This window comes from Gracilinanus agilis, chromosome 4, assembly GCF_016433145.1.
Source record: "Gracilinanus agilis isolate LMUSP501 chromosome 4, AgileGrace, whole genome shotgun sequence".
NCBI lineage: Eukaryota > Metazoa > Chordata > Mammalia > Didelphimorphia > Didelphidae > Gracilinanus > Gracilinanus agilis.
The window spans coordinates 280,200,493-280,224,002 of record NC_058133.1 but is presented as its reverse complement, the minus strand read 5'-3'; the positions used below and the strand labels follow the sequence as shown (position 1 = coordinate 280,224,002).

At 37.3% G+C, this 23,510-nt stretch overlaps 1 protein-coding gene across 1 annotated transcript in view; it reads left to right on the top strand.

The window, feature by feature from the left end:
* Positions 1-23,510, top strand: part of LOC123247207 (maestro heat-like repeat-containing protein family member 1) — a 109,799-nt gene that overhangs the window by 44,529 nt on the left and 41,760 nt on the right. The window contains exons 14-18 of the mRNA XM_044676012.1: positions 4,709-4,852; positions 6,405-6,524; positions 13,742-13,821; positions 17,293-17,422; positions 18,650-18,745. Of these exons, the coding sequence (XP_044531947.1) occupies positions 4,709-4,852; positions 6,405-6,524; positions 13,742-13,821; positions 17,293-17,422; positions 18,650-18,745 (570 nt within the window). The remainder of the gene's footprint in view (positions 1-4,708; positions 4,853-6,404; positions 6,525-13,741; positions 13,822-17,292; positions 17,423-18,649; positions 18,746-23,510) is intronic.

Genomic DNA, 23,510 nt, shown 5'->3' with positions numbered 1-23,510 from the left:
ATCAGTTCATAGAAATCTTCCCAGGTCCAGGTTTTTCTGAAAGCATCCCCTTCATCATTTCTTATATCTCAGTAGTATTCCATCACAATCAAATTTCACAATTTTTTCAGATATTCCCCAATTGATTAGCAGGGGATGTCTTTCCATATATGGACTGGACAAGTTGGCTAATGAATCCCTTCCAACTCTGAAATTCTGCAATTATATTAAAGAAGACAGTCTTTGGCCTCAAGGAGATTATAGTCTACTTAGTGGAATAGGATCTATACATATAAAAACATAACCAACAATATGAGGTAGTATCTGATAAAATATAAAATTAATAGACTTATGGACAGGAAAAAATTGTATTGTATCCTACTCATTGTATTCATCAGATTAGGATTAATGTCACTTGCTCAGATAGAACATTTCAGAGGGCTGCATCTGGCCCAAGGGCCATAGTTTGCCCATCACTACCCTAGGCAAATCTTTAATCATCTCTGAGTTTTAGTATTCTTGACTATAAGATGGGAATATTTACAATACAAAGGGTTGTTACAAGATTCAAATGAAGTAGCATATGTACAGTACTTGAAAAATATCTTTTAAAAAATACAATATATCACAAGTTCTATGGGAATCTAGAGGAGGAAAAAGAATGCCAAGAACAGGGATGGTTGAATGTTTTACAAAAGAAGTAGGACTTCAGCTGAGCCTTGAAAAAAGGATACAACTTAAACTTGATTAATTTATACTTGAATAGTAGGAGGAGGGAGAGAGGCTATTCCAAGGCATGGGAAAATCCTGTGTTCTCGTGTTTTTAATATACCAATGTAGGGTCAGAAGTGGGAAGGGCAAGGGCAGAAGGTCTTGCCTAGGTTAAACCACCAGAACCCTCTGCCATTACCTCGGGGATATTTCTCAGACTCAAGTCAGCTTTCTTTAACCTCTTCTTCTTGAAACTGAGGAGTGTCTATTCCCTCATTTTTGCTCTCACTTCTTCTTTTGTCCTTGGGTCTCCCTCCCCTCAGATAACCTATAGAAGGAAGTATAGATTTTCAGCCTTCTTCTCTATGAGACAAGCATGCACTTTTTCATTATATTTTCTAAATATGTTATTATTATACCTTTGGTGAATTTGCAGTCATTTGCATCATTCCTCTTAGGAGGTTACTATAGCTCTGGATTGTTGAAAATATTATCTATTTGATTGGCTTAAGGCAAATTCACTAGAGGTGGTTGAAGTTCAAAACTTTCATCTAATGTCTTGATTACCACTTTCAAAGCTAAGTAGTTCAGTGGATAGAGTACTGGGTCTGAATTCCTCTTCTTGAGTTCAAATATGATCTCAGACACTTACTAACTGTAAGACCCTGGACAAGTCACTTAACCTTATTTGCCTCAGTTCCTTAATCTATAAAGTGAAATAGAAAAGGAAATGGTAAACCACTCTAGTACCTTTGCTACGAAATCCCCAAATGAGGTCACAATCAGATGGATGTGGCTGAAAAATGACTGAGCAACAACAATGGCAACAACAACATAGTTCCCTTAGACCAATGATGGTGAACCTATGGCTCAGGTGCTAAAGATGGCATGCAAAGCACTCTCTGTGGGCACATGGCCACTCCCACCCCCCCAATTTGTTACTAGAAAAGCAAAGGAACTATGGCAGAGCAGCTCCCCTTCCACTCTCTACCAGGCCTGATGGTATTTTTTTCACATCCCTCACCCCTCTACCCAGCAGCCCAATGGGAGCTCACAGAGGGTAAAGTGAGCAGTTCACAGGAGGCAGAGCTGGAGGGGAGCAGAGCACTTGGGCCACTCCTTTCCCCCTCTCTACACTTGCCAAGAACATTCCTCACTTCATCTGCCTCTCTGCCCAGCACCCCCATGGGAGTGCTTTCTCCCTCTTCTGTATGGGGTAAAGGGCATTTCTGGCTCTTGGTAGGGGAATTGGCAAGGCACATAGTGTGGGGGTGGGGATCAGGGCCTGGATTTCTGTCTTTAAAAGGTTCACCATCACTGCCTTAGATACTATGCATCTTGATGGCTACTGCCACCATTCCTAGGGATCTTTTTCTCTCATGAATTGTTCCTGGTGTCAAAGATCAGACCTTCACTTGGTGCTCCCACAAAGTTCCTATTTCTGAACTGAGGCATATAGCTCATTTTCTGTTCATTTAAAGAACTGAAGTAACCAATACACAGAGTCCAATAATGGATCACACCTTTTCCCTGCTCAGGTAACCTGTTCTACCTAATTCCTCTGATTATCTCTAATGATACTCTCCATGGATACCCTCTCTCAAACTGTATTCTCTCAGCATTCTATTATACTTCTGAGGCACAAGAATAGGACTAGACCTCTGATTACAATGTGGTAGAGATAAGTTGACTTCCTCTACAAATGATCAGCACCTTCTCTGCAAGTTATAATATTAAAGAACTGCCTAGAGCACTGAGTCAGTCAGTCAACAAACTTTTATAAAGGACTTAACTATGAAGAGTTGGACTTGACTGAAATAACTAACCAAATATACCAGGTATAATGCTAAGCATTAATACAATATAAAACAAATAGAAGGAAAAAAACAATCTCAGAGCTTACATTCAAATCAGGGGGAAAAATGCAGAGAGAGAGACAAAGACAGAGACAGAGAAAGAGGAAGATATCTTTGGCCTGGTCCTAAAGTTCCTGGATGAATGAGCTGATCAGAACGTGAATGCTCAGGGATGCCAAACACTTTCAATATGTGAATAGGGGTGGCACTTATACTGGATAATCAAGAAAGTCCAGTAGAGATGAATTAAATGACTTGCTGTGGGCCACATAGCTTCTGACCACTGCCTCACTTAATCTACCTTTCTTTTCATCATTCTCCCCTTTCTTTTATCTATTGCTCTTCTTATTTATATATTGAGCAAAACAGATTTCTAAACCCAACTGGGTATGTATTTATAGACATATAGATAGACATACATATGAATATACACATAAGTGTACATATATAATATTATATGTGTCTATGTATGGGTATATTTACATATACATATATATTCTTCCTTCTTTGAAATAAAGAGAATGAGATTCAGGCTTTGTCTGTCACCCCTTTCATTTTTCCCTCCACAATTAAATTTCTTACTTGGATGCTTCTTTTATGTGAAATAATTTTCCCCATTCTGCCTCCCTTTCCTCTTCCTTTCTCAGTTCTTCATTTTTTAAATTTTCATTCCAACATAATTGACTGACTTTCTATACTATTTTATATTCTCTATCTACATATATTACTTCTAATTATTCAAGTAATGATAAAGTTCATAGATATTGCATGTATTCTCTTCCCATATAGGAATGTAAAATAGTTTAACTTTATTGAGTCTTGTCTTTCATGTTTACTTTTCATGCTTCTCTTGTGTCTTATGTTTGAATGTTAAATTTTCTATTCAGCTCTGGCCTTTTCATCATGAGTGCTTGAAATTTTCTATTTTATTAAATATTCATTTTTCCTTCTGAAATATTATATTCAGTTTTTCTGGGTAAAATGTTCTTGGTTGTAATCCTAGATTCTTTGCCTTCTGGAAGATCATATTCCTTAAAATAGAAGGTGCTAAATCTTGAGTGATTCTGAAACTGGTTCCACAATATTTGAATGTGTTCGGTTTTTTTTCTGGTTGCTGATAATGTTTTCTTTCTGCCCTGGGAGCTCTGGAATTGGACTATACTATTTCAGGGAAATTTCATTTGGGGATCTCTTTCAGGAGGTGATCAGTGAATTCTTTCTATTTCTGTATTACCCTCTAGATCAATAGTTCCCAAACTTTTTTGGCCTACCTCCCCCTTTCCAGAAAAAACTATTACTTAGCCCCCTGGAAATTAAATTTTTAAAAATTTTAATACCAATTAATAGGAAAGATAAATGCACCTGTGGCCATAACTGTTTCCCTGGATCGCTGCAGCACCCACCAGGGGGCAGTAGCGCTCACTTTGGGAATCACTGCTCTAGATCTAAGATAATGAGACAGTTTTCCTTCTGCTATATGCTGGGGATACAAAGAAGGACAAAAATAGTTCCTTCTATCAAAGGGTTCCCAATCTAAATGGGGAAATATGTACATACTTACACACAGTCAATTATGTTGGTATAATCTTTAAAAAAATGAGATGAGAAAGAGGAATGTTTTGGGAGAAGGAGAAGAGGGAGGTAGAATGGGGAAAGTTATTTCACATAAAAGAGGTATCCAAGAAAGAACTTTTATAGTGAAGAGGGAAATGAAAGAGGTGTCATATAAGGCCTGAATCTCACTCTGATTGGATTTATTTCAAAGATAACAAATTTAACCAGAGGTATTGTCCATTGTTCAAAGAGGGAAGAATATGTGTATGTGTATATGTTTATACATATAATATATATGTTATATATAATATACATCACATGCATGATAGATATACATATGTATATTAATATATTTAATATAGAATGCCATGTGTAAAGAAGAAATAAACCAGATAAAACTGATATAATCTCAGAGGGTGGAAGAACATAGAACGGGAAGGCTAAGCTGGTAAAGGGCTTTTGTAATCCTCACTGGGGATAGGCTATAATAATGGGGATGATATCGTTAGAAGAACAGAACATTGAAGCATTTTCATTAGGCAGGAAGAGAGAGGGCATTTCTCAAGCATCTGATCTCTTGTCCTCATGCTTTCCTTTGGAACTTCCAGGTTCCTACATGCAAGGAAATGACTCAGCTCCTACTTCACAGTTATCAGAAGGTACTTCTACTAGTCCCCAAAGAACAGCTGCTTCCTATTGTGGAAAATGAAATTGTTGAAAAGGTAGTCAACTGCTTCAATACCAGCTGCCCTGTAAGTCAAATGCTACAAGTAGATGCTCTACAATTCGTATCAAGTGAAGAAACTGAGGCAGATAGGTGGAACAATGGATTGAGAATTGGGCCTGGAGTCAGGAAGATTCGAGTCCAAATCTGACCTCAGCTCTGTGACCCTGGACAAGTCACTTACCTTCTGTCTGCCTCTGTTTGCTTACCTATAAAATGGAGACAATAATAGCACCCACCTTCCAGGGCTATTGTGAAAATAAAATGAGATAATGTTTGTAAATGTCTTGCAAACCTTGAAGCACTATATAAATGCTAGCTATGAATATTCATTATCATTGATAACAAATTATTAGCCATAATTTGTTGAAGGAAGTGTGAGCTATCCGAAAGAGTCTGAGCAATGTTATACACCTTTTGATGAGTCAGATATCACCAGCTTGGCTCATGGAAGGGATTGGGAACCTCAAGGACTCTATAGGACGTTTTGATCATTCATGGGAAATAAAAGGGATTGAACAAGATTTGTTGGAAGCTTGAATCTGTTCTTTACTACCTGTAAGTCATTTATTCCTACTGGCTGGTAACCTCCTCTGTGATCAAATCAACAAACTTTATTATTTGTTTAATACTAAGCACTACACTAAGCAATGAAAACACAAAGAAAAGCAACAAAAGGGTGCCTTCCTTTAGGGAGCTTACAGTCTAATAGGGGTGGCAACATGTAAGTAACTATGTACATAGAAGACATATAAAGAGTAAATAGGATGTTCTGAAAAATCAAGGCTTTGGACTTAAATGATATTTGAGGTCCATTCCAACTCTAAATTAATGCTTTCTGAGATCTGGGATCTAGTCCCAAATCTGCCTCTGACTATCGCCCTGAATAAATAAATCACTTCACTATAGCAGGTCTGTTTCCTCTTCTATAAAACGATGGGATAGGGTTAGCCAATGCCCAATGTCCATTCCAGAGCTAAATTCTATGGTTCAATGAAGAGCTGACAGAAAAGCTTTGTGAGTGCTAGAACTGACTAAGATAGAATCATAAAACCCTACAATGTGTGAGCTGTTTGAGACTTTATCAATTTCCAGCATCAGAGTACATTTTGGCAAATTTAGGAACAGAACTAAGTTTCATTCTAATTTATTGAATCTATCACCCTTTACATTTGTCTACAGCACAGGCTGTATGAGGGCCAGCTGGATGGCACAATGGAAGACTCATCTTCCCGAGTTCAAATCTGACCTCAAACACTTACTAAATCTGTGACCCAGGGCAAATCACTTAATTCTGTCTCAGTTTCCTCTCTATAAAAATGAGCTGGAGAAGGAAATGGCAAGTCACTCCAGTCCCTTTGCCAAGAAAATCCCAAATGGGGTCATGAAGAGTTAGACATGACTGAAAACATGACTAAACACAAAACATACACATGTATGTCTACACAAGTACATAGTTATATGTTTTATCTTCCATGGGATCGTGCTTGTTCACTAAGTGGCTAACCTTACACTGCTTTCTTCATGACTCTTTCTTCTTCTTTCCTTCCCTCCATGAATGATATCTCTGAACTATATAGGATGTACAGATCAGGAGAGAATTTATTGAGTCTGTCCTGATGGCTGGAGAAATAATGGCCCAGGGAAAGGGATTTTTTTTCAAAACTCATTTGAGAAGGGCAGCAACCAATCATCTGTTGGTAAGTGGGACTTTAGTCAAAAGCCATTTTATTTTAATGTGCTACCAAACATTATGTGACGGAACCCTTTTACCTCAGTTATTTACAGTAGGCAGGTCATTCTGTCCAAGGGCATTAGAGTGTTTGCTTGGAGTTGGAGATACCTGGAGTTTAAAATATTTTTTGACACTATCTTTATGACCTTATGTAAGTCACTTAACTCTTCAATCCTCCAAGATTTATTATCTGTTAAGTTATAGATAGTTCAGATACAAGTGGAGCCAGTTCCACATGGATATAATTTACAGTGAGTATGTGTAGGGAATATGAATTAACTTTTTTTTTGGTCTGAACCTAAGATTTCTTAAAACAGATAACTCTATAGTGAGAAAACTTCTACCTTTGAAGATCAGCAACTGTTCTATAACATAATCTTTTTTTGTTTGTTTTTAGTTTTTTAAACCTTTCTCCTTTGTATTAATACAAATTCTAAGACAGAAGAGTGGCAAAGGCTAGGCAATAGAAGTTAGGTGACTTGTCCACGGTCAAACAGATAGGAAGTGACTGAGGCCAATTTTGAATCCAGGTCCTCCGACTCCTGGCCTAATCTTATATTCACTTTGTTACTTAGCTGTCACTCTATAATACAATCTTAAAGAATTTCCTAGAGGGGCATAGGTAGAATTTTAACTAAATTCTTCCTAATTTTAGATTTATCTATCCCATTCATTCATCTCTGATTTCCATTCTATTAAGAGTCATCAGCTCTTTCCATATATAATGAGGCAGCTAGGTGGCTAGAGTGTAAAAAAAAAGTCAGCCTTGGAATCAGGAAGACCTGAGTTTAAATAGCCTCAGACACTTGTTTCAGCTATGACCCTGGGTGAGTCACTTAATTTCTCTTAGCAGCCTCAGTTTCCTCCTCTGGAAAATAGAGATAATAATAATAGAACCTACCTTTCAGTCTTGGGTTTGATCCAGTTCTAACACTATCTACTTGTAGGACCCTAGGTAGGTCATTTAACATCTTTCAGACAGTGTCCTCATCTGTGTAGTAGAAAATAGTTATAGTAGTAGCAATAGTAGAAGTAGTAATAGTAACAGTAATAGTAGTAGTAGTAGCAGTAGTAATAGTTGTAGCAATAGTAACAGTAGCAGTAGTAGCAGCAGCAGCAGCAGCTGTAGTGGTAGTAGTAGTAGTGGCAGTAGTGGCAGTAGTAGTAGCAGTTGTAGTGGTAGTAGTAGTAGTAGTAGTAATAGTAATAATAGCAGCAGCCATAGTAGTATAAATATAAATAGTAGTAGTAGCAACAGCAGCAGCAGCAGAGTAATAACTGGAATTGTACTCTATCTATGACACTAGATGCCTAGTGGTGGGAGGTAGGGACAGGGAGACAGTCCCTTGTCCACTGATACCCTTTCAAAGATTGGCAGACAGCAGCCCTGCTCACCTAGTTTTGCTCCCTTCCCACCTCAGCTTTCTCTTTATAATTAATCTCTTCCTCCCTCTCTTCCCCCTAGTTTCTAGATGGCAGATTGCTGTAGGGTTATCCCTTCTCTTGCCCTGGGCATTATTTTTTTTTTAACACAGCCTCAACCACCCCCACCTTTTTTTCTGGTTGCCACATCCTATTGTTGAGTCAGTGGACTTTCCTGAATGTCAGTAAAACAATGTATTGTCGAGATTTAACTGCCTTCCTAATTAAAGATTACATTTTTACTATTTGTCACCAAACTCCAGAACTAAGAGTGAGAGGAAGTTGCAATAAAAGGAGATTTTGCCTTGAAATCCAGAAAAACATTCCTAATAATTTGAACTATCCCAAAGTGGAATGGGCTATATTGAGCATGATCTGGAGCTTCTTTGCCATCCTGGTCACTCTCCCTTGGACTCTCTTCTGCTTATCAATGGCTCTTGACACTCTCAGTTGCTTGTATTATGGCCCACCACCAAATTACCTTGTACAGGGATTCTTTCCCCTTCACAGAGATTTAGAGGTATCACGCTCCTTGATCTAGAAACTCCACATAAAATTTTTGGCCCTCCCTTCATACCAAAGAAGTCTGAACTTTTTTTTTTCCTTTTCTTTTATGGGGTGTTGACAGTACCTTATTGTAAAATTTGGTTTAAGTATTTGGTCATAGGCTATATGTAAGTCAATGTTAAATAAAAATGCTGCATGAGAAAAAAACTTTAAATATGAAATAAATATGAAAATTAACTTTTTACTTATTCTAACTTTTTAAAAAACAAAGTATGTATATTTATGGCATTAAAATGTAAATATGTTGATATTAAATAATACTATTCACATATTTATGCATTTCTGAATTTCTAAATTTTTTCTGTCATCTGCTGACCTTCACATGTCTTTGTCTTTGGCTTTCAGAAAACTCCCACAAAATTCCCATTTAATTTCTTATGCCAATCCACAATGCTAAGATCTTGATGTGAAAGGGATACTTGTATTTATGCATTTATTATAATCCCTTCATAAATGCTTGTTGATTGATGTTTGTTTTATATATATTTTATGTGCTTATATGATGAAATATTTACCTATGCAAATGCATATACTTATAAATGCTTTTTCTCCAGACAGAATGCCAACCCCTTTAGGACATGGGCTGTTTCTTTTCTTTTCCTTTCTTTTGTTTTGTTTTTGTCTTGTATTCCTGTCTCCCAGCCCAGGGTGTGGTTATTGCAAGGCTCAATGGATAGAGCTGGATCTGGAGGCAGTAAGATCTGAATTCAAATCCAACCTCAGACACTTATTAGCTGTGTGACCTTAGAGTCACTTAACCCCTATTTACCTTGATCCATTGGAGAAGGAAATGGCAAACAATTTCAGGGTCTTTGCCAAGAAAACTCCACCACAAAGAGTCAGACATGACTGAACAATAACAATAACAGGTGCTGGGCATGTACTAAGTACTGGGCATATAAAAAAAAGCCAAAGATTGCTCATGTCTTCAAGGAGCTTACATTCAATTGATCTTTTTTCCATTTTCCTCTCTTTTCCAATAAACAAGCATTTATTTTCTCTCACTCTCAACTTAAAAGAAAGAAAATATTCCTTGAAATAAATATTCATTATCAGGCAAATAAATTCCCATATTGGCCAGGTCCAAAGATATATGTTACATTCTGCATCTTAAATCTTTGTTTCTGTTAAGAGGTGAGGAGAATAGATCATCAGTCCTCTATAATCATGGTTTGTTATTATATTGATCAGAATTCTTAAATATTTTAAAGTTGTTTGACTTTACAATATTGTTATATTTCTCCTGGTTTTACTCTTCTTTGCATCAGTTCATACAAGTCTTCTTGAGTTCTCTGAATACATCTTCATCATTTTTTACAGCACAATAGTTTTCCTTCACATTTATGTACCATAACTTGTTTAGCCACTTCCCAATGGATAGATACTTTGTTTTTACCAAAAAAAAAAAAGAGCTAATATAAATATTTTTGTATATATAGGTCCATCTTGTTCTTTAATCTCTGTGATATATAGACCTAGTAGCAGTATCCTTGGACACGTACATTTAATTAACTTTGGGCAAATACTTCCTAATTACTTTTTAGGATGACTGGACCAGTTCATAGCTCCACCAACAGTTCAGTAATGTCTATAGGCTTATAGCTGAAAGAAGTTTACAATTATAAATACATAAAGATGTTACCTCAGCAGTTACTGTTTCCATGCACTCATAGTTTTAGAATATTGACATTTGACCATACTTGAAGTAAAAGAAATTCCCAGGGAGAATCTTGCTCTACCAAGTCTGATCTTACATCACCTCTGAAATTTATAGTATTAAAAAGCTGTCTGGGGAAACTGAGAGATTGTGATTTACCTAGAGTCACACAGACAATATACATCAAGGAATGGAGACTTAAACCCAGGTGTTCCTCCCACTTAAAGACATCCTGCCACTGCTGGAAAGGAATGTTTATGGAAATGGTGGAATCTGTCTTTGGTGGAATTTTAAAAACAGAGTTCATTCTTAATTGATTTGGAAAATTGTAACCTGGAAGGCTAGGCTGATGTATTAAGGATATAACAGGATGCAGCATTGTCCCCAGGGTACTGGGTCCCTCTCCTTGGCAGGTGTACTTTGGGTGGCTTAATTGGAAGTGCTGAGGCAATGACTTAGGAAGGAGAGAAAAGAGGAGCCTTGGATAGATGGTGCTAAAAACACTATCACCAGTAGTCATACAGTCAATAGTCATATAGAGAGATGATATTATTTGATGACAATAAATTGCATCATATGATGTGATTATTAGAATATTAAATGAATATTATTTTAAAGCAAAGCACTTAAGCTCTCTGTGTCTCAGTTCCTATCTATAAAACTAGGATAATACTCATAGTACCTACTTCTGGGGACACAAATAAAATTCAATACAATTCAATGAATATTAAGTGCTTACAATCATTCCTGGTACTGTGGAAACAGAGACTACGGGTAGAAGGCATAATAAACTTAAGAAGGCCAGTAAACTAAAAGCACTATGGAAATGTCAATTGCTATTATTAGTGTAATACATGAGCCTCCCAAAGCCCTGAGCTCACAGACTAGGTTGGACCTAGGAATCTGATCCAAAAGATTCATATGATTCCTATCCAGAATTTACTGTGGAAAAATCCCCAAATATAGGTAAGCCACAAATGTACATAATAATATTCCCAGATCCCAGGCAAGCACTAAAGATAATAAATGAATTTCAGTTGAAGGACAGGTTTTATTTCACAACTCAGAAAATAAATACAGAAAACAAAAAAGCATTCACAATAGTTCTTCTTGAAGGACACTGAACTCAGGATTGCTACTGGGACAAGACAAACAATTCAGCTCTGCTCCGGATCGGATCTCTTGCCTCACAAACTCATAGTGTCCTTCTTTTGGTTTATACTCCAGAAGGCAAGTCCACTTTGGAGTTGTTGAACAGACAACATCTTTCCCATCAGACCTACACTTCAGATTATTTAGAGGAATAGCAAGGCCCTGAACTCTTGCCTTCCAAAGTCAAGTCTTACACCCTTATTGTTCCTCCAACTACAGAGAAAAGCTTCTTAAAAGACTGGCTTTTCCTTCTAGGAGGTTTGAACCCTGAATTCACAAACTTGACACAATTCTTGAGGCAATCTCCAAGGCTTATCATGCCCAGAAAATCTTATCTTTAGCTAAATCACCCATGATTATTCTGCTTAGAGAATTCCTCATTCCTACTAGGATACTGGATTTCAGGACTCTTGAAATTGGGTTGCCTATGATGCCCAGGAATTTTTCCTTCTCCAGCTAGATTCTAGGATCACCTAGCCTAGGGAATCATGATAAACTTCTTTGTACAAGAGAATAGGATTCAGGGTCATTATCCATGACTTTCCTCTCAGACCATGTGGACAAATACCTCAATTTTTGTCACGTGCTTCAATAGAAATTCTTAACATAGATCTGGTCATAAATTCTTTGACTAGAAACCTTTCATTGGCTACCTAGTAAAGACCAAAATCCTCTGCCTTCCCTCAAGACCTCCAGCACCCCTAATCTAGAATGATCTTAACTTTCTAGCATTATCTCTTATTTCACCCCCTTCTGTATTCTAGGCTATCATTAAGCTTGGTAATTTTTTTCCTCTAGAACAGTGATTCCCAAAGTGGGTACCACCACCCCCTGGTGGGTGCTGCAGCAATCCAAGGAGGCAGTGATGGCCACAGGTGCATTTATCTTTCCTATTAATTGCTTTTAAAATTTTAATAAAATTAATTTCCAGGGGCACTATGTAATATTTTTTTCTGGAAAGGGGGCGGTAGGTCAAAAAAGTTTGGAAACCACTGCTCTAGAATGTATTACATTCTCCTGTCTCTTTTTCTTATTTTGTTCCTTATATTTTCAATGTCCCCCTTGACCTCTCTGAAGTACTTTCAAAGTATTTTACTTTTTGTTTTGAATCACCATTTTAAGGAGAAGGCACAGGTTAACTTTGCTTTCATTCTTTGATACTCTTGACTCCTCTAGGACTTTCTTTCCAGTTCCCCCTGGCCAGATAAGTTCTTTCCCACTCCTTCCTACCTCTTTCAACTTCCTTTTTTATTTTATATAAATTCCTTTTTATATACACTCCATTAGAATATAAATAAGCTCCTGGAGGGCAGGGATTGCCTTTCCTTCAGTTTCTGTTTGTTCCACCCCCCACCCTCCACCCCAGGACTTAGTACATTGCCTGGCAGATAGTAAATGTTTAAAAAATACTTGTTGACTAGACTTGCCTGAATGATGACTTTTCATTTCATTGGCATAGGGGATTTCCAATGAGGAACTCTTCCCTCTACCAATACAAATAGGCACTTATTCTGAAACATCTAGTCTTAAAAAAGGGGTTCTTAGGCTAGGTTTTGTGGGCATGTGTTTCTTATTAGAATCTTTGGATGGCTGTATTTCAATTGTGTCATTTGTAATCCTGTGTATTTTATTTTAGCCATTTAAAAACATTATACTGAAAGAGGGCCCACAGGTTTCATAAGACTACTAAAGAGCCTTTGACATGAATGAAAAAAAAAGCAAGTATTTCAGGTTTGGAGAGTTACCTGAGACTTTGAGAAATATCCATTTGTCCAAGGCCACATAGTCAGTAAGATGGCAGAGGTAGGACTTGAACTCGGGTTCTCTGAACTCCAGGGTTGTTTCCATATTGTATAATTGTGTGCAGTGCAGTTAAATGTGCTGTTGCCATCCCCCCAACTAAATGAGAAACTACAGGATGGAAGAGATTAAGCATTATAGAAACTTTCCTTGTTGCCCTGTATATAATAACTGCTTAATAAATGTCTTATATTGGATTGTATGGAAGAAGGCATTATACTAAGCATTCGTACCAAGTGAAAGGCTCCTGGCCTTTTTTTGAAGGCTTTTCACAAAATCTTCAGTACCTAAGATTCTGTCAAATCACATTATGGCTAACAGAACATCCAAAATTCTTGTGAACCTTTTTTCTCCCAACCAATATTTGTCAAAAACAAACTTCAAGGAAGATTATCTAATCTTGTTTTTCTGCTTAATGATTACATGTTTAAAGATGGTTTAGTCTAGATTTGTTCTGCTCTGTCCTTTGGGAAATACATATGAAAGGTGATTAAAGGGGTTCTTGTAGACCGGAGGACAGAAACAGATATGCCCATTTGAACCTTTGTTCTGTGTTTTCTTTTCTCCATATTTTTCTACATTAGCAAATACTGGCAGTAGAGTCCAAGGAAGACTCAGACACTTCAATCTGCTCAGATATTATGACAGCTCTATCTTACTTGGGGTAAGTACATGGTCTACAGAATAGATTCTAACTAGTTTTTCTCCAGGTGTTTCCAGAAATCACCATAACCCCAGGGTTAACGGGCAGAAAATGCCATCCATTGGGAGGGGGGATCAGTGAGAGTTCCAAGGACATAGCAGGGCTATGATTGGGAAACACAGTACTTTGCCCTGAAAGATCATTCCAGGGACATATTCCCCAGTCTATAAAATCTAATGAGCTCCAAAGCAAGGGAATGGAAATTCAAGGCTCCCGCTTAGACTATCTCCCTTTATTTTACCAGCTGTTAAAACTGAAAAGCCTCAAGGAAAGAGAGGGTGGGGCTAAATTATGAACATAAAAGGGATAGATTTGGCTCTTTGGTTGATGTCTGAAAGAAAATTTAAAAAAATTTATAGAAAGGTGAAAGTATAACTGGGAATCTTTGAAAATGAGCTCATTAACACTTTAACTTTTAAAGTATAGGTTCCCGATAATCCTAGGAAACTGAGATTTTAATTTGGTGGTTATAAATCCTTATTTGATTTGGCTGAAATTTTGTCTTTTAAGTCAGTTATAATGAGGTGACATATGTTCTTTTATTAAATGTGGCATTAAATGCAAAAAAAAATGCTGAAAAACTGCATGAATCGGGGAAATCTGAGTTATACTACAATCATGAAAATTAATTGGCTGTGTGATCTTAAGCAAGTTATGTTATCTCTATTTACCTTAGTTTCCCAATCTGTAAAAAAGGAAAATAGTAGTACCCACTTCCTAGGGTGGTGGTGAGAATCAAATAATAATGGTGATTGTGAAATGTTTCACACAATGATTGGCATATAGTAAGCACCATATAATTGTCAGGAGGTGACTGGTGAATTTTTTTTTGTTGTTTTTACTTCAATTTTACCCTTTAACTCTATGAAATCTCTTATAATTTCATACAATATGATGTTTAGGCTCTTTCCCTTTGTGGCTTTCTGATAGTCCAATGATCTTTAAACCATTTTTCCTCAATTTAAGAAAATCAATTGTTTTTCCTATTAAATATTACTTATTTTCTTCTATTTTTCATCCTTTTAACTATTTTTAAAATTAATTATTTTTTCTGGATGGCTCATGGAGTCATTTGCTTCCATTTGGCCACTCCTAATTTTTAAGAAGTTATTTTTCCTTTGTAAGATTTTGCACATCTTTCACCAACCTGTTAATTTTCCTTTCTTTCTTCCATTGCTGTCATTTGGTTTATAATTTTTTTTCTTCTAGGAATTCTTGTTGGACTTGTATCCAATCTGTATATTCCCTTAAGACTTTGCTTGTGAATGATTTTAAGTCATTGTTTTCCTCTGGTTTTGTGTCTTGAGATTCCCAGTCATCATGATAGCATTTTATGGTTGGGTTCTTTTTCCTTTTTGATTCATTCTTTCAATCTATTCTAAACTTTGGACTTTAGGTTAATACTGGATTCTGTGCATTTCTGGAGGTTGGGGGATGTCTGAACTGAGTTCCTGTCCCTTTGTGTCTTTCTGTGCTTTTATAGCTCAGTCTGGAGGTCTGCAAGTTTTTAAAAAGCTCCCAAAGAGGTGTAAACCAGGAAGAGGTCTATTCATTGACTTTCTGGTTTATACTCGCCAAGTTCCCGACCCAGGATATGCTCTGTTGTCTTATGTATTTTATTAGATTGCTCACATTCTCAGTCAGTGTTTACACACTGGGAAATTATACAGGTTCAGAGTGACTGAATTGTCTGGCTACCCTTTGGTCCTGGATTCCTGCCCTGGTTATATTGCACTATAGCCTGATATACTGAGCTAAAAGTTAGACCTGTGTCTAGAACTTGTTCCTTGCTCAGCACATAATTAGGGCCAGTACCCAGATCCCTCTTCTGTTCCCTGGATCTGTGATCCTGAACTGAGAAATGGGCAACAGAATAAGTAGATGGTCTTCATTCCTACATCCAATGCTAATCCAGGAATCCTCTGGAAACATTTTTAGTCCAGGTGTTTTCTGTCCTGGTAATTTGGCTCAGCTCCCTTCCCATCCTTTAGCAGTGGAGTGTTGTCTGTTGCTGCCATTGTATATGCTCCTAACCAATCCCTTTCCCCATTGTCCACAGATCTTTCTCTCTCTGTCTCTCTCTCACACTTCTCTCCTCCTGCTCTCTCTCTCTCTCTCTCTCTCTCTCTCTCTCTCTCTCTCTCTCTCTGTCTATCTCTGTCGGTCTCTAACTCCCTACCATCTTGACTGTACCCTGAAAACTGGATCTCTAAGGCTTTTTTGGCCATATTGCCTCTATGCTGATTTGATGTTTTGATGCTTGAGACATATGACAGCTTTCTGAGGGAAGGGGTTCAGGGACCTCATTGTTACCACCATTTTACAGAACTTGGGACATAGAAAGGATCATTGATTCCTTTAGAGTCCACACATTTAATAAGGGGAACAGCAGAACTAAAATGCAAATCTCTTGGCTCCAAAGGTAAGAACTTGTCCAATTTGTGAAGCAATATGTGTCTTATTTCACAACATGATGAAAATGGAAATATGCATTGTATGATAATATCTGTATGACCTATATCATATTACCTGCCTTCTTGGGGATGAGACAGGGATGGCAGGTAGAGGTAAGAAAAGAATGAGACAGATTTTTGCTAAAGGGAGAATTTATTTATCTTAGATAAGTGTATTTACTAAAGTGTATTATATATTTACATCAAATTATATATATATTATACTGTTGTTATATTACATGTTATATTATACTATCTATAAAAATAAAAATAAATGGTAACAAAAAACAGTGAATACCTTTTTTTAAATTTTTATTTATTTTTCCATTGTTACAAGATTCATGTTCTTTCCCTCCCCTCTTCCCAACCCCTCACTGAGCTGATGAGCAATTCCACTGTATTGTGGACATATATTGTCACTCAATATCTATTTTCATATTATCCATTTTTGTAATAATCTTTTAAAAACCAAAACCCCACATCCAATACCCATATAAACAAGTGAAAAATCAAATGTTTTCCTTCTGCATTTCTACTCCCACAGTTCTTTCTCTTGATATGGATAGCATTCTTTCTCATAAATCTCTCAGTATTCTGAGGAACCCACAATGTTTCAATCTCTGAGTACAATGTTTTCCTGGTTCTTCTCCTTTCACTCTGCATCAGTTCATGGAGCTCTTTCCAAGTCGTATGAAAATCAAGCAATTTATCATTCCTTTCAGCACAATAGTATTCCATCACCATCATATACCACAATTTGTTCAGCCATTCCCAATCAATGGACACTCCTTCATTTTCCAATATTTCACCACCACAAAAGAGCGCAGCTATGAATATTTTTGTACAAGTATTTTTCCTTATCTCTTTGGGGGTACAAACCTAGTAGTGGTATTGTTGGATCAAAGGGTATCAAAAAAAGCAGTGAATATTTTTATTGTCTACTTGAACTTGACAATCTGTCTTTTTCCTCTCCCCTTAGGGAACTGTACCCACCCCTAAATGAGGAAGAGATAGATTTGGTCATCAGTTGCTGCCTTAAATGTGTGTTCTCAATGCCTCCCAGAAATGAGTCATTGAAAGGAAAATCACCTCTCAGGACATCCATGAAAGTGAGTTTTCAGTAAGAATCATTCAGATCGAAGAAATCTGCTTTATCCCACCTCACCCAATGCCCCAGTTAGCTCTCCCTGAATAATAGTATAGCTGCCTCTTAACTGTTTTCCCTGTCTCAAATCCATCTTTCGTCCTGTGTTATTTAAAATCATTTGGGATACTTGGACTACATTTCCCGTGATCCCCAATGGGTTTCCTGTTTTGGATTACATATTCAAGGTGAGGGACTGTTTTAAATAGGGGGGAAGTGACTTTGAACTTCCTCTTTAGCTACCTGAGTGCGCGAAGATAGGAAAGGTAAAATGGCTGAGGCGGGAGTTTAAATACTTACAGGCGTGGTCTTACAGATATATTTTACCAGCATGACCATGGCTTTAATTAAAATACTAATTTTTATATTTATATCAGAATTCATCGAACATTGGTTTTGTTCTTTCTCCCTTTTATTTCCCTTTTATCTCTGAATTATTGTAAACTTTAATTTGATTGTTTTCATGATCCATTGGGGAGACTTGTCTCCCAAAGGATCACAGGGGGGGATGTAAAGTTGAAAATACCTTGTACTCCCTTTAAAACTACATTACCCATAATTCCTTAAGCCTTTTCCTATTGGTTGGGGGTTTCACGGACTGTTTTTTGATATGGTCATGGTGGGCGTGGTGTTGGGGTTTTTTTTGGAGAGAAGGCACCGTGGTGAAGGGTGAGTTAGGTTCTTCCCCAGGGCTTTAAATAAAAATCCTTATAAATATCATACTTTGGAGGCATTGAATATTAATTTCAATCTTTACAGTCCTATAAACAAAGCACAAGTTCTATTATGACATTTCTTTAATAAATTCTAGTGGCTCCCAATTCTTCTAAGGTCAGCTCACCCAAATTTTCCTATTCATATTCTCTTCTCATATTGTATAAGTAAATGACATTTATAAAATACTCTGAAGTTTGCAAAACATCTACCTTATCCAAACTGCAACACAACCCTGTAATGTCAGTATTATCCCCATTTTATAGCTAAGGAAACAGCTCTGAGATACTTTTGCAAAGTCACACAGCTAGTGAATGACCAGGTAGAATTTGAATCCAGGTCTCTGTAACCTCTAGCACTCTAACTATTCAGCCAATCTGGTACAGCATGGTGCCTGACTTTTGGCTACCTTTTTTCAGTCCATTTGCAAACTCTCCCCTGGAATCATCACATTGTAATGTTTCTCTGATTGTTTCAGTCCTTGTGCCAGAAAAAAATTGAAGCCTTGGATAATGTCATCATGACCATTCTGGAGAGTCAACCCACACCAGAAATTACATTCAGGATATTCAAAGTAAGATGGGTTTGTGGGGGAGAAGGCAATCTACCAACAATTCTTGGAACACGCTAGGATGGGGGGTTATTTCTTTACACTGCAAACAAAAGGTTTGATGTTGAGCTAGTCATCCCTCTCTCCCCCAATCTGTTATCTGTTTTTTATCTGCTGGATTTTTCCCTGTCGCTAAGAATTCTTTCAAATTTAAAGAAAAATTTCTCTTGACCTTACCATCTCCTCAAGTTATTGTCCTATATTTCCTATATTTCCCCTTTCTTTTATGGTCAAATTCCTGGGGGGGGGGGACCTTCTGTGCTCTGTCTCTTCTTCCTCTCAGTTTGTTTAATTCTCAATCCCTTGCAATCTGGCTTCCAACTACATCATACCATTAAAACTGTTTTCTCCAAGGTTATCAATCATCTCTTAAGTGCCAAGCCTAATACAGTCTTTTCTAAGTTCTCGTTCTTCTTGATCTTTCTATAGCATTTGAAATGGTATCTCTGGGTTGTCATGACAATTCTTTATCTCACTCTCTCTCTCTTCTTGTCCCTGTCTCTACCTTGCCTTTCTCTCTGACTCTCAGGATCTTTCTGTATTTGTCTCTCCTATTTCTATCTTTGTCCCTTTTTCTCTGTCTCTCTCTGTCTCTAACTCTGTCTCTCTGTCTCTCTCTGTCTCTCTCTGTCTCTCTCTCTCTCTCTCTTTCTCTCTCTCTCTCTCTCTCTCTCTCTCTGCCTTTGTCTCTGTCTCTTTCTGTATCTTTGTCTCTTTCTCTGTCTGTCTCTGCTCTCTTTGCCTCTGTTTCTCTCCCCCTCTGTCTCTCTGCCTCTGTCTGCCTCTTTCTGTCTGTCTGTCTGTCTGTCTGTCTGTCTGTCTGTCTGTCTGTCTCTCTCTCTCTCTCTCTCTCTCTCTCTCTCTCTTTTCCTACCTGTCTGGTCACTCCTCAGCCTTCTTGTCCATATCCCATCTCCTAACTGTGAGTTTATCCCAATTGTTCATCTCTACTTTTTTTCCACAGTCTTGTTTACCTCATCAGCTCCCATAGTTACAATTATCACCTCTAGGAGGATGATTACCAGATCTTTATACCCAGTCCTAGTAATTTTCCTAAGGTCCAATCCCATGTAAACCACTTATCATAAACATTTCCCATTGGATATCCTAATGACACCTTAAACCCAAAATATCTAAATCAGAATTCATTGTCTTCCTTACCCAACCCAAACCCATCCTTCCCCATAACTTTCGTGTCTGCTAAGGATATCCTCATCTTTTCACCCAAGTCCAAGGCCTGAGAGTCAATCTCATCTCTTCACTCTCCCTCATTCCCTCAACCCCATTGCCAACCAGATGCTAAGATTTGTTAATTCTATCTTGACAACACTTCTCACATCTCTCTTCTTTTCTTTATTCACACAACTACACCCTAGTACAAGCCCTCAGTACTTGCCTACGGAACTATTGTCATGTCTTCCTCGGGGCAGCTAGGTGGCTCAGTGGATTGAAAGTCAGATCCAGAGATGGGAGGTCCTGGGTTCAAATCTCACCTCAGGCACTTCCTAGCTGTGTGACCCTGGGTAAGTCACTTAACCCCCATTGCCTATCCCTTACCACTCTTCTGCCTTAGAACCAATACCCAGTATTGACTCTAAGACAGAAGGTAAGGGATTAAAAAAGAAATGTCTTCCTAATAACCATCACTGTCTCCTCTCTATCCTCCTCAATACATCTTTCATAGATTTTCCAAAGTGATATTCCTAGGATAGCCTTCTCTCTTCTATCTTAGAAATATATCTTCCGTCTTTAAATCAGTACTCGGTTTTGGTTCCAAGGTAGAAGAGCAGTAAAAGCTAGGTATTAGGCATTAAGTGACTTGCCCAGGATCACAGAGCTAGGTCACATTTGAATCTGGAACCTCCTGTCTCTAGACCTGGCTCTTAATCCACTGAGCCACCTAGCTGCCTCCACTAGAACAGTATTCTAACCACATCACTGCTGCCTAGTAAACCCTAGTTTCAAATACAAACTCTTGTTAAGTATTTAAAGATCTTTGCAATATAATTCTATCCTACTCTTTCAGATTTAGCACACTTTATTCTCTTTCATGTAATCAAACTAACATTTTTACTATACCTATAGTTCATAGACCCATCTCCCATCCTTTTGCATTTATATAACCTTTACCCCATACCTGGAATATTCTTCCTCTTTACTTCCATCTTTCATAGTAATTAGCTTTCTGCAAAGCTCATCTTGAGTCCAGTCTCTGATACAAATCTTTCCTAATCAAAATCTTAGTGTCTTCCTCTCACTGAAATTACTAGGTATTTGTGGATAGGAATAGATACTAGATCTGCAGTTTTATTGATGCACCCCAAGATGAAGCAACTCTGTCTATTAATGTAGGCTAACATCTTCTAGTGCAACTTACTTTACATTAGAGAACTACCTAGATCCCAGAGGCTTTGAGATTTACCCAAGGTCGCAACCAGAATGTACTAGAATCAGAACTTGAATCCAAGTCTTACAGACTCTGCAGTCAGGAAATCCACTCTACCTCTTATTTTGTGTTTATATTGTATATAATTTTAGAAATAGTTAGTATAGTGGTTAGAAAGTCAGCTTTGAAGCCAGGAAGAACGGAATTTAAGTCCTATTTCTAAAATTTCTGGTTCTATGTCCTTAACCAAGTTACTGAACCTCTCAATGCTCTCTAGACAACTCTCTAAGACTATAACTTGCAAAGAATGTGCCAATCTCCATTGGTAGAGATTCTTTAACAAGGAGATCTCTATGTCAATGAAATCTCAGGTCCAATCCCTGACCAGATCTCTTTATACATTGTATTTACTTTTCTGGGAATGTTGTTGTCATTCAATTTTATAATACCAGAAATACATGCAATTTCTTTTTGAAAGTTAAAATAAGTAAAAAGTTAAAGTTTGCAAAAAGAATGCAGAAGCCAGTAGACAACACACAAGGAACAGAAATGTAGAGATATCTTACAAAGTTTAGCAACTCATAAATGCATATAAAATATTGAAAGAAATCCATTTTAGTTGTGTCCTACTCTTTGTGACTCCATTTGGGGTTTTCTCGGCAAAGATACTGGAGTGGTTTGCTATTTTGTTCTCAATAACTCATTTCATAGAAGAGGAGACTGAGTTGAAAAGGTTTAATTGACTTGCCTAGGATCATGTACCTAGTGGCTAAGGCTAAATTTGAACTCAGGTCCTCCTGACTCCAGAGCCAGCCCATTTTATCATCATATGAGTATGTGTATATATATATCAGCTCTATCTCAACAACACTCCTCACATCTCTCTCCTTTTCTCTAATTACACAGCTACACCCTAGGCCAAGTCTTTATTACTTGACTATTTTGGTTTTGTCTTATTAGTTTTACTGAATTTCAAATTTTTATTTAGTTACATGACATCAGGAATTGATTAGTGTCAGGAGAAGGAAACAGCTTATCACTTGGGTCAGTTCTCTTCACCCACGTACTCCAAAATGCAGGCCAACAAAATGATTTTCTTTCCACATCACAACTTTCCCAATGTTGTTATGACATAGCATAGGTCAGTATAAGAAATTAAGTGGGAATTTTGTGAGAGTTTCACAAAAACTACAGATGACACGTGTGGCCAACAGACAATACAGAAAAAGTTTAGAAACAAGAAATGCACAAAATATATGTATAGTATCATATAATATCAATGTATTTTATCCTTTTATACCATAAGTACATGCAATTTCTTTTTTAAAGTTAAAATAAGTAAAGAGTTAAAGTCTTCAAAAAGAACACAAAAGACAGCAGACAACACACAAAGGCTAGAAATGTAGAGATGTCTTTAAAAGTTTAGCAACTCAAAAATGCATATGAGGCATTGTAAGAACGCTATAAAAGCAAAAGAAAAAAAATCAGACTTTTTCTCTGGTATGAAGAGTGGGCTAAAATGTTTTATGCAGATTTTTTAGATCACCTGGGTTGGTGGCCGGGGAAGCTATGCCATGCCTCCTAAATCCCTGCAATGTAGAAAGGATACCTGCCTACATCTGCAGATAGATAGATAGATAGATAGATAGATAGATAGATAGATAGATAGATAGATAGATAGATAGATAGATAGACAGACAGACAGATAGATAGATAGATAGATAGATAGAAAGACAGACATTTACATGCAAGCTGTTTCTAAATATAAACACAAAATAAGAGATAGTGTGGATTTCCTGGCCTCAGGGGAAAAAATAGAAAGCAAACTTCTTGAGGGCAAAGAATGCTCCATTCTGGTGAACTCTTTGTAAGCCTGGATGGAAGAATCAGACACAACTAACAGAGTAAACAACAACATACCCAGAAAAGTAAAATCAATACCCAGAGAGATAAAGCAATATTCTTTACAAGTTATGGTCTTAGAGAGTTGTCTAGAGTACTGAGAGTTGAAGTACCTTGCTCAAGGATACACAGCTAATATATATCAGAAGTGGAAGTTATTGAATTTCCTGGCTTCAAGGCTAGCTCTCTAACCATTATATCAGTAGCATCGATGGATTTCCTCGCCTGAGGACACCAGTTCTTGTACTAGGTATTGGAGATACAAAGACAAAAAAAAAAAAAAGATAAAAAAGAATATTCCCTGCTCTCAAGGAATTTGCATTCTATTAAGTAGGAATATATATTATACACTATAAGTAGGAATATAGAATAAACATTATGTGTGTGTGTGTGTGTGTGTGTGTGTGTGTGTGTGTGTGTGTGTGTGTGTGTGTGTGTGTG